The sequence below is a fragment of the Oryctolagus cuniculus genome, chromosome 11, assembly GCF_051225735.1.
Source record: "Oryctolagus cuniculus isolate XC-2025 breed Fujian yellow rabbit chromosome 11, ASM5122573v1, whole genome shotgun sequence".
NCBI classification, from domain to species: Eukaryota; Metazoa; Chordata; class Mammalia; order Lagomorpha; family Leporidae; genus Oryctolagus; species Oryctolagus cuniculus.
The window spans coordinates 39,554,506-39,566,796 of record NC_142877.1 but is presented as its reverse complement, the minus strand read 5'-3'; the positions used below and the strand labels follow the sequence as shown (position 1 = coordinate 39,566,796).

Genomic DNA, 12,291 nt, shown 5'->3' with positions numbered 1-12,291 from the left:
TGATATGGTCCAAAGATGAAATAGAAGGAATAAAAGGAACAGCCTCCACCATTTTATATATACAGATTTAATATTCTTCCATTAATCTTTTGGGATTATTCAGCCCTAATCCTAGAAATGGAGCATTCTGAAGAAAAGATATTTGAGCTATGCTGAAAATAAAGTTGATATGGTTTCTTTATTTTTATCTTTTCCTCTTGAGGAATAGCTCCATTAAGAGTAAAGTTCTTAGGAGACTTCGGAACTGGATATATGTTAAAATATGATTTTAAAAATACAATGGATAATTGACACTAACTTCATCATTTCAGGAATATTAGCATAACTTTTCTTTTTACCTCCCACCAACCACCAATTACCAACTAGCTTGCCACTTTTAACAATTAATTCATTTGAAAGATATTTCTTGAATATTCATTATACATAGAGGTCCCTGTTAGACAGGTAGAAAGTTCACATAGATGACAATAAAAGGTAGCAAGTATAAGGTTCCCTTAGTGGTTTATCATGCAGTCTTCTGGAATCTAAAGAAAAATTAAGGTATTTTTAGCTGAGGTGATAACAGAAGACTTGTTTCACAGTAGAAATGATGTTTAAATTGAGTCTGGAAGAGGGATACAAAGGAGAACTAAAGCTTTCTACATAGCACCAAATAAAGACCTCATGCACACATACAGCATTTTGAATAGTTCATATTGTTCCAAAGTTTTAAGTAGTTCAAGATATGGCAGTAAATCATGGAAGGCCAAAGGTTGAACAAGTCTGCATTTAAGGAAAATCCCATTGGAAGCCTTTGAGACAAGTAGAGTTACATTTTATTCATTCATTCAATAATGATCTTCTCTATTAAGTGTCAGCCATTTGTATAATGTGTATGGATACACCAAGAAATGAAAAGATGGGGAAAAACAGTCATTGCCCTTATTTTCATAGAGGCAGACATAATAATAGACAAAAGAAATAAATGTAAATGATATATATTTGAAGTTTGAAGTTTTAATTCAACAGACACGTGACTATAATTAAAGCAGAGAAGGGATTATAAACATCATTTTAGAGTGATATCTGAAGTTACATCTGAGCATACTATATAAGGTAGCCATGTTAGTACTTTGAATATCAGAATTCCAGGAAGAAAGAATGGCAGTGCAAAGGCACTGAGGATCAGGAAAGCAGCCTTTGTGAGGAACTTGCCATTGTGTGGAGAGGCATAGGAGATATGACAAAGAGGTAAGGTTACGTTATACGTGGCCTTATAAACAACTGCAAGGACACTGATTTAAATATATGAACCACCAGGATTGTGCAGAATAGATTGCAGGAGATAAAGAATTAGAAATAGAGATAACAGTCAAAAAGTTATTTTGTGGGTGAAGAGGTCACAAAATAATACAATCATTTGATCGGCATTCATTCATATTAATTCAGCACATATTTATAAGCCAGTATGCAAGAAAGTGACAGCATAACCATGACTAAGATAGACAGCTCCTGTTTCCATGAAGCTGAGCATCTGGTGGAATGATGAAAGGATAAATAGTGATGTCCCACAGGTTGAAAAGTTTCTAAACATCTGTAGAAATCTAAATGTTTTATGAATCCAGAAGACATGTAATACAGTACAAGAGAAGATCCCCCAAAAGATTCGTTTAATAAATGGTCCTTTATCTACTTCTTAAATCATTTCTTTCAGGATAGTCTTCGAAGCAATAGAAGAGAATATTCTTTCTACTGTTTCAGTTTCTTTTGAAAAAATGATTGGATAGTCTTATGTCAAAGGAAATGATTCAAAACATCCAAACAGTGAAGGATTAGCTACATATCTATGCCATATCATTTCACCAATCCTGAGGAGTCACAGAACACAGATTATAAGCAAAATTAATTCAAATATAAACATTTATGAATATATTAATTTAGCAAGAAGAAAAAAAAAGGTCCAAACTCACAAAGTTTGTCTGTAACCGAGACAATATAATTTCCCAAATAAATTGCTGATGCATGAAGACAGTATCACTTGTGGCTGGATGACTGGCTTTAGTAGCCCTGTAATGATAAACCTGCTGTCGCAGAGCAAAGATAGGAACTAGTTTCTGCTGTCAAAGTGTCATGGAATTATTAAAGATGGAGGGGAAAAATGACCCAAACAGTATGTAATGAGCTCCCTTTTCATTCCTTCACTACAAAAGCACATCTGTGAATTGTTAATGACTCTGAAATGGATGAACCAAATTGATGAAAAAGAAAAATATCTTTCAGGAACAGGGAAAAGGAAAACGAACATACACAATGTTTACAAAACATAATTTAAAATAGAAGGGCTTGTGAAAGTACTATGAAATACTATATAGTGACATACAAATGTAAACTATTATTATTCATTTTCATATTGTTTTTCTCTATGGTTTTAATACAAGTCATTAATCTTTCAAAATATACAGAAATACCAAGACCTTTCACAAACAGCCCATGCTTGTGACTTTTATGAGGTGGCATTGGCATGATTGCTAATTTCTAGTCTATGGATTTTTTTTTTCCTAAACATGACCTGGGGGCTTCATGTGGTAACTTGAGTATGTATCAGGCTCTGAGTATCTCAGCTCACATGGATTCTGTACCAAGCCTTGTGGACTGACTTTCCATGGCTTCAGCTTTTGTCCCTGAGACTCACTTGACCAGGACTGCCATGAAAGCCACAGTTTAGCTCAAAGATATGACCCAATTATGGGAATTCTGCAAACACAAGTATTGAGTTATTGATCTTCATGCCTCAGTACCTAGTACTGTACAAGTCTTCAATAACTCTCAAGTAGCAGTAATGAAATTGATGGAAAGTTGAATAGGGATGGATGCCAAATGGAAGCAAGCACATTTAAAAAAATATATCACTAATATCAACCTGTACAATAGAGCTACCATTTTAATTGATCACTATACACAAAAAGCTTTATTTAATATTCTATATTCCAAGTAGGAGGCTATTTGTGTAAAACACTAACAAAGAAAGAAAAAACTATTAGAAGAAAAATTAATCTGTTTTAATTAATATATTTTCACTACCAACTCACTGTGAGAAATATAGAATGCAGTATTATGTGTATGAAGACAAATATTATTTTAATATGTTGCTATCTACAACTCCTTAAATTTAAATATAAGTAACCTTTAAAATATAAAACACTTTCTATTTATACATAACCATGGAAAATTCATTCTTACACAACTTGTCTATACAGAATCCAAATAGTATCCTACAGATTATGCTATAATTGTTTTAGTCATGATTTCTCCATTGTTAAAGCAAAAATAAAAGCCAGTCTCATTTTTACACAAAATAGATTCACAGATTTAGAATGCATAAAAAGAGGCAAGTGAATAACATAATCAATACATTGTTGCCTCAATGTACAGGTCAATGCACACCTTAATTTTGCAAGGAAATCCTCTACCTCCACTGCCATGCCCAGAAGGTTATGTGATTCAACAACTACAACACCAACAACTACAACAAAAAAGGGGGGGGACTGTACCTTTAACTAGTTTCTCTCTCACTATTTTTACTTCACCCCACTGCATCCACTTAGCTAAATGACTAAGCAACAAGGTCAATCAAATGCAATACTTCTCTCTATTCAAATATAATGGAAATTTTGACCATTCCGCATTCAAAGAGCAAATACATTTTCACACTGACAACCACATTCCATTGGCTTTTCCTGGAAGCAAAGTGTGACAGATGCCTTGGCTGTAATTGCCAATCAGCCTTTACATGGCAGCTGCAAACACAATACATCACTTTGATCTCCTTTGCTCTAAACACATCCACAATCAAGAAATCTGAACAAGGAATAAGAAAATTGGCATCATTTCCAGAAGCTTGTCACTCCATGGCACTTAAATACTCTAATGTATATTTCACTCGTATTTTTATTTCCCTGTCTCAGAGACACTCTAAGACCTGAACAAAAATTACTTACATTATATGTATGTATATTCATTTGGAAAACACATTTTATTGCCATATATACAAGCAAATTTAATTAAATACCATCAAGATAATTTCCTTTATCAAATATATACTTGAGGAATAAAAACAAGGTAAGATTTCTCATCTGATTCTGCAACAATGTTCAAAAGTTGTACTCACACTTTGCAGGGAGGTCATAACCACAGGTGATTTTCGCTTGTCCGGTCTCGCAACCATTCAGGGTTCGGCATTCAGCTAGCAAGCAGGGGCCGGCTGCTCTATGAATGCAACCATCCACTAAGGAAGAGAGAAAAAGTTAGCTTATATTTGGCCTTTTGGAAACAAATGTAAAATTCAAAATGGAAAAAGAAAAGGAAATCAGTTTGTTCCACTTGGAAAACCTTAGCCCTGTAGAAGAAAACCCAGGATATCCAATTCTCTCTCTCTCAATTTTCTCTCACAAACCCTAGGTTGAAGTCCAGACTACCATTTACAAGTTACGTGATGCCTCATGACTCACTTCCTTTAAAAAAATTCTGTGTCAATACATACATGGAAAAGCTTAAACACTTCACCAAAAACCTGTTAACAATTCAGCAATACTGCAGGTTACAAAATAAACACACAAAAACAGTAATTTTTTTAAATAATGGCACTACAGAGTTCTGCATAGAATTTGCATAATTATGAGCATAGGAGGCATTCAACATAGTATAGTGTTATGTACAGTGTTATGTGCCACTTTTATGGCAGCTATCTTAAAGACCTTATGTTGAAATTTTATATAAAATTTATAATAACTCTTTTCCTTACTTAAAAGTTGAACTGTAGAGGAGCAGGGCAGGTATTCAGACTAGTGGATAAGATGTTTGTTAAAATGTCTGTGTCCCATTTCAGAGTGCCTGTTTCTCAGATCCAGTTCCTAATTATGGTCTTTTGCCCACACAGATCCTGAAAAGCAGCAGTGGTCATTTAAGTAATTGGATTCCTGCCATCCTTATGAGAAACTGACATTGAGTCCCTGGATCCCAGCTTCTGCCCTAGCCCACCCCTGGCCATTGCAGGCATCTGAGTACTGAATCAGTGCATGGGAGCTTATTCTATTTCTCAAATAAGTAAGTATTTTGAAAAATGAAAAACAAAAAACAGATCTCTCTGTCTTCCTCCCACCTTGTAATTTTGAATTTCAAATAAATAAACAATTCTTTAAAAAAAAGGGAGAATATGATAGCCACCATTTACTGCCCAGAGAACTTTTCAACATTATGATACTCATTCTCTCACTATTTAAATACGCACATACATTCAGCTTTTTTCTTACAAAAAAAGCAAATCAGTAAACATAGTTCAAACTCTGTTAGCAACTTTACATTTTGAATTTATTATATGAAATTATTAACACAAATGCAAAAGTACAAAAGTTACAATAATTCACAGTTGTTTGCAACAGTGAAAACTTGAAGCTACTGAGATGTCCATTAATAAGCAGCTGGTTAAAAATAATTAAATAATAAAAGTACTTTAACGTCATGGTCTATTATACAGCTATCAAAAAAAAGCAAACTTTATAGATAAATAGAATTTTAAGCATAAAAAGATTTCATAGTGAAAATATCAAATTTGCAACAATATACATAGTATGGTCACCACAAAGTTACACTCATATATACATATATACATATACACATATACATATATCCATATATATGTGTTGGAAAAATATATACCTAAGTCATGTGATCACTGGATGCAAAACACTGGGTGAGACTATCAGAAAACAATTTATACCCTAACTATCTATGTTTGACCTTCTTTATAAAGGTTTCAAGAGAACAGTATTTTAAAGTGAATAGCTTTTCTTAGTGGCAAAGAGATAGAGTCACTTTGAAATGGATAACTAAAATAGGATTTGCTAGTAGACATAATCATGTGCTGTCAAATATTGCCTGTATTATTTATATTACAGCCTAATACAGTTTGCAGATATCTAATTCTCAAAATCTTTATGGTTATACCAGTACTTCTGACTGCATTAGGGCAATGAAAGTCTATCTGAAGGGCTGTCTCAAAATAATGACTACAGTTTAAACGTATTAAATGTATCTAGGTGTTAGGTATTGCACTGAGAATTACCTTGCAATGTAGATACTAACTTTATTATCTATATTTTATAGAAGCTTAGAAAAGTTTAGTGATATGCCGATGTTCACAAAGTACTGGCAATGTAACTCAGATCCTCCAAATTTGTCTGATACAACCATGCCCTTAACCATTATAATTCAGGACCAGCTTTCCCTCAATTCTTGCATGTGGGATATTGAAACACTATGTTTCATTATTTTTAAAGTTTCTTAATTACATTTAACATCGATAATGTGCATACATTTGCACAGATTTTTAAGTGTGTCCTTTTGGTGGGCTTTAATAAATGTGTATACCACCATACATTAATAAATTTAATAAATGTGTAATAATGATGCTCATAATACTACAAAAATGTTTCCATAAAACCAAAAATATCTCTTGTGCCTTTTCCATCCGATTGCCCCTGTGACTACCCTGAAGGAGCCCATGTTTAGATTTATGTCACTATAATTTTACTTGTGGCAGAACTCAAATTTCATATATCCATTTACTCAGTATATTTTTTTTTTGACAGGCAGAGTTAGACAGTGAGAGAGAGAGACAGAGAGAAAGGTCTTCCTTCAGTTGGTTCACCCCCCCAAATGGCCAATACAGCCGGTACACTGTGCTTATCCGAAGCCAGGAGCCAGGTGCTTCCTCCTGGTCTCCCATGCAAGTGCAGGGCCCAAGCACTTGGGTCATCCTCCACTGCCTTCCCGGGCCACAGCAGAGAGCTGGCCTGGAAGAGGAACAACCGGGACACAACCGGTACCTCAACCGGGATTAGAACCCGGAGTACCAGCACCACAGGTGGAGGATTAGCCTAGAGAGCTGCAGCGTCAGCCTGGTGATCCATTTTCATTTCCATTGGACAAGTACCTTTGAGTGAAATTCCTGGGTAGGTATACACTACACTTATAAAGAACACACAGTTTTATGAAGTCAATGTACCAAATTACACAAACCTCCAGCAATGTATGAGAGTTGAAATTTTGGCCTTCCTTTGGTGTCATCAGCCTATTTAACTTTAGCAAATCTAGTTGCACTGAAGATATAGTCAATATACATTTCTCTATGACTAATTATGTAAAGTAACTTTCCAAGTCTTTATTGGCCACCACCTTCTGCTTGAAAGTGCCTGTTCATGTATTTTGTGAATTATATACATATATTATATATATATTTATATATATATAAATGAATTGGGTAGGATAAAAGATAACCAAGCTCCCTATGCAAGCATAGTAACTATATTTTGAATTTTTCATGATGACTCTGGATAAAACTCTTTGATTTTCTTCCTGAGCATGGGGCTGGATAGTGTCTCCCAGTCACATTTGTGGTTGGGGTGGGTCATGAGGTCTAGCCTTATTTAAAGGGTATGACAAGTGATGGAACTATTTCTATGTCTAGTCTCTAAAACTTTCATGCATAATCCTTCTGCACATGACCTTCCTTGTCTGCAGGCCAGATGCACAGTCTCCAGGGCAGGATATCCATCAGCAACTGCAGAAGATGGTGCAGTGCTAAGATCGAAGGTGCCTGAATCCCAAATGACAGTGTGGAACAGAACTCCATTCTATGCCCACATTCCATTCCGGACAGTGAATCAAGTGATAGATAAACCTTGATTATGTATAGCCACTGAGATTTGGGGACGTTTGTGTCAGTCAATTTCCATGACTAATACATTCACTTCTGTCATAAATTACAGAATGGTAATTTTCATTCAGGTGATTGTGGCTATTTTTTTTTAAACTGTTGAGAAAAAATTTCAGATTGATTACTGGAAAAACATTTTATCTTAGCCAATTTCATTCTCCTAGGTTTGTCTCAGAGTCTTTAATCATGCTGGAATCTGAAGACTCTGTGAACACCAGCAGTCAGTCTCTCTTACTCATTCAAATAGCTGCTCTTCCTACTTAGTGATTGAAGCCAGACTAATGGAAGATAAGAGTTGAGAACTGCCTAGAAACTGCCGGAGGTATAATCTGCCAGTATTGGGGTGAACACTGAGCTCTTTGATGGGACTGCTGTTCATCAAGGTTAAGGGGAGTCTAGTTGTAGCTCCTACTAAAGGGCATGCTTGCTGCTGTACTGACACATCATGCTATTTACCATGCTGACAATGAGGACAAAACAGAACACTCCTGTACAGGCAGATGGCTAACCAAGGCAAGGGCCTCCAGTCACTGACATACTTCCTCCAAAACTCTAGTAGATGTTAAATTCACAGACCTTCCTCCATTAGTCAGGCAATCTTAGTTCAGTTCCCTTAGAATAACATCAAGGAATTAACGCTGTCCGAGGGTGGGGTGGAAAGATGGGTTTTGATTGTGCTTGGGGGGAATAGTTTTTCTCTCTTTCATCAATGTTATCTTGAGGCTTAGAGTTTGAGACTGTTCTTATAGCATAGTCTTACCCCACTCTTTAAATAGGTAAATGAAGACAAACAAAATGGAACGTGAAACCACTTCACTTTTTTTTAGACCTAAGATTTATGTAACCCTTTGGATTCCAGTCTGCCCCTTTGGCATTTCTCAGATAAAGCCCATGAACATGTTGATCTTGAGAACAGGAGTGAAAAAGCAAGCCACAAACCAATGAAGAGAAATTTGTCAGATACTGTGGCCAGTGAATTTAAGAAGAAGAAGAACAACAAAAAAGACAAGAGTTCTCAACATGGGTTTAGAAAAATATCAAAATTATCACTTAGTGAAATCCAGTTATTTTAGAAATAGTCACTGTGAGCTCTCTTTGTTTTACAAAGTCAATTTTCTAAACAGTTGGTAGCAAGGGAGATTTTGAAGTTCTTAGATTTTCACATATTCATTTAAAACTTTTGTAAATAAAAGATGATAACTTAATGTAATGGCAGTCACACAAATCATATTAGCCTGAGCCATAAGAGGTTTCCAGCACTATTCAGAAGCCAAGAGGACACAATGGGGAGGCTCTTTTGAATCAGATTTACATTAATTTGGTAAACAACTACCTCACAAAAAGCATTCTTTAAGATTGCTGTGAAGGAATCAAATCATAACAACAACAACAACAATAATTATGTCTCATCTGCTGAGGATTCCCAATGTGCCTAGCAGCATGCTAAGTGGCTTGCGAGCCTTCACTTTCTTTATGAGGTGGTGTTGCAAACTGGAAAGAGGATGGTTCTGAAGTTAGACAGTAGATACTTTCTTTCTGGTGTCATTTAACTCACTGTGCCTTGATTTTTTTTTTCCACATATAAAATGGGGGTCCTGAGAGGACCTCCATTAAAAATCATGGGATTTTTATGAGCAAACTGACGAGTACTTTGAATAATGCCTGTTATATAGCAAGCATGCAATAAATTTTGGCCATGTTCTCACATTTATCATTAAAAATGTTAAAGGTAGGATAAAGTAGAAGTTAAGTGATTAGTGCAAAGTCATCTGGGGCTTGGGTCAGAATCACTGTGTGCCTGAATTTAAAGACTGTGTTCCTAATTTCTACTTTCTCCCACCTCCCTTCATACAAAATAGTGTGAACCATGGTCTCTTCCCTTGGAAACTCTGCAAATAGAACAAAAAGGCACTTGAGACACAGAGAGGAACAAGTCCAGCTGAGCCATCCTAGACTAGCCAGTGCTCAACTTTCCTGGCAACTCACCAACACATGAGTAAGCCCAGCTAAGAGCTGAAGAAATCTCCACCTTTATATTGAATCATAGAATAATGAGTTAACTTATTTCAAGCTACTAAACTTTAAAGATATTTGTTACACAAATACACATCATCAACACTATCATTGTCATCATCATCATCATGAAAAAATATACTAAATAATAATCTCACTGCAAACACAAAGAAACAGCTTTTTGTTGTCCTAACTCTTGGAGGGGGAAAAAAACGTAGCTAAAGTGAGCCAATGAAAAGCTGATTCCATTAGAGGTCACCTGCACCCTGCGTGAAAGATTTGTGCTTTAGGTACTGAACAGCAGCAGTGTTCCCTTTAGGGAGAAGAAGAAATATCTGTGAGAAAATACAGTGACAAGGAGATTCACATCTTGAAGCTTCCCAGATGTGAGGAACTCGGTTTAGCTATGTGAGATTGCCTTGGGCTGACTTAAAAATTAGCCTCCCTTATGAACCTATTGATCTGGTTGGTCAATTTGAAGATGAGATTTGGAATGCAAACCCAGGAGAAGATGACAAGTATAATAGAATGAACCTTTGCACGTTCCAGATCAGGAACCTGGAGCAGTTTTTTTGTTATGGAACACAACTTTAGCTTTTTTCAACTTTAACCCAAAACTTTAGGGATTGATCTTTAAAAACAATGAGATGTTCCTTTCTCATGGAATCTGAGACCCAACTAATGTGTGTATTAAGAGAACAATTACCTTTTTCTCATGTTATTGAGCTTGAATTCCCAAATGAGGAAAAATAATATTTCTCAGAAATATTTACAATAGACTCTAAAATATTTTGGAAAAATATGAAGCAATGAACTTTCTCTCATCCATTAGGTTGGAGAATGAGAACATCAAGCTGATTGAAATTCTGATCAGAATATCAGATAGAAGGGTACTTCAAAAACTTTGTGTAAAATGGAATTCAAAGATGTTCATTTTGGTGCAAAAAATGTCAGTTCTATGCGCACTTTTTCATTATGCACATTTTCATGAACTTATTAAAGATCTCACATATTTTTGGCTGATGCTAATATTATGGTAAAATTATTTTAATATCTAACCTATGAATTTCTTTCCACATACCCATGTTCTTCATTAAAAAAATCAACCAACAAGATATCATTATGATATCAAATATTGGTTGCCTACCACATTTTCCCAACTAATAGGATTCCTATATTAATGGGGGTGCCAATGCTCAACGTAAAATCTATACTTACCAGCATTTCCTCCAAAGATGAAAAAACGAGTAGATATTGTGGCTCAGTGGTCTAAGCCCGCGTGGGATACCCACATCCCATGTTTGAGTGCCTGTTCAAGTTCCTGCTCTTTTGCTTTTGACCCAGTTTCCTGCTAGTGCATCTTGGAAGGCAGCAGATGATGGCCCAACCATGTGTCCTTACCATTCATTTGTGAGAGCTTTTGGGTCCTGGTTTGGACCTGGCCCAGACTTGGCTATTGGGGGCATTTGAGGAGTGAGCCAATGGATGGAAGATATCTATCAACACCTCCTTCTCTGCCACTCTGCCTTTAAAACAAGCAAGTAAATTTTTTTTCAAAAAGAGATGAAAAAGAGATGAGCGACCAAATTATATGGAGGCAGATGATATTGGTGGGCTTCCAGGAAAGCTCACCATAAAGGACTTATCCACAAATTAGATTCTACTATCTATCTATTACTTATTGTTACTGTTATTTTATTTCTTAATCTTCTATCTTCCTGGACAAGATAAAATATAGTGGTAAGACTTCAGCAGCCATCTGGTGAGCATGAATGTGAAGGGCACACTATATGTTGTAGAAGAAAGAAGAGCTACGAGCTGCCTACATCTCTGTAGTACTCGGTGCAAGTTGCAATAGCCCTTAATTACTTATCATTTGATGAGACGAAATCTTTGTCTTTTAAAAAATTAGTTTATGTTTTCTGCAAGTCTTTATGTGTGGTGAGGATTCTGTCACCTGAGGCCTAAAGCCACTTCTAGATATTTGTAGGCACTTTTTAAAAATTTATTTGAGACATATTTTTTGAAGTTCTAGATGAGAAACTTCCCTCTGACTATTACAGAAGTGTTAATTTTGGAGGCATTTTTAGCTGACAAACATTGTAACGCAATCACCATGGCCCAACAAGGGCAGTACCGACCATGTTACTAAAGAAGGATTGGCACATGGAAAGACCTAGACTGTGTCAATCTAGCAGCCATGAGACCTTAACAGGGCTTACGTTTTGTCAGCTCTTACCACAGAGGGATATTTCTATTGACGGTAAGGCTGCCTTAATGCAAGATAGTCGATACTAAAGGACTTGGAGAAGAGGATTAAAATCCTATTTTTCTGGAAGTCCCCAGAGAAAGTAGGAATAAACAGGATCTTTGCCTTCACGGATGATGGGAATTTTCAGGTAAAGGATATATTAGCTGGTAAAAACAGTGCTACAAGATGACAGTAAATTGAAGACATCTCTGGTATTCTCTAAGAGTCCCTCGAAAGCTTGGTAATAAACTTTCATTTTTTTTTATTTGCCAGG

The 12,291-nt window shown here is 35.9% G+C and overlaps 1 protein-coding gene across 4 annotated transcripts in view; it reads right to left on the bottom strand.

The window, feature by feature from the left end:
- MACROD2 (mono-ADP ribosylhydrolase 2) overlaps positions 1-12,291 on the bottom strand; it is a 2,169,899-nt gene that overhangs the window by 1,457,464 nt on the left and 700,144 nt on the right. For all 4 annotated transcript variants that reach the window (XM_051846213.3, XM_051846214.3, XM_008256366.5 and 1 more), the window contains one exon: positions 4,148-4,264. In XM_051846213.3, the coding sequence (XP_051702173.2) occupies positions 4,148-4,264 (117 nt within the window). The remainder of the gene's footprint in view (positions 1-4,147; positions 4,265-12,291) is intronic.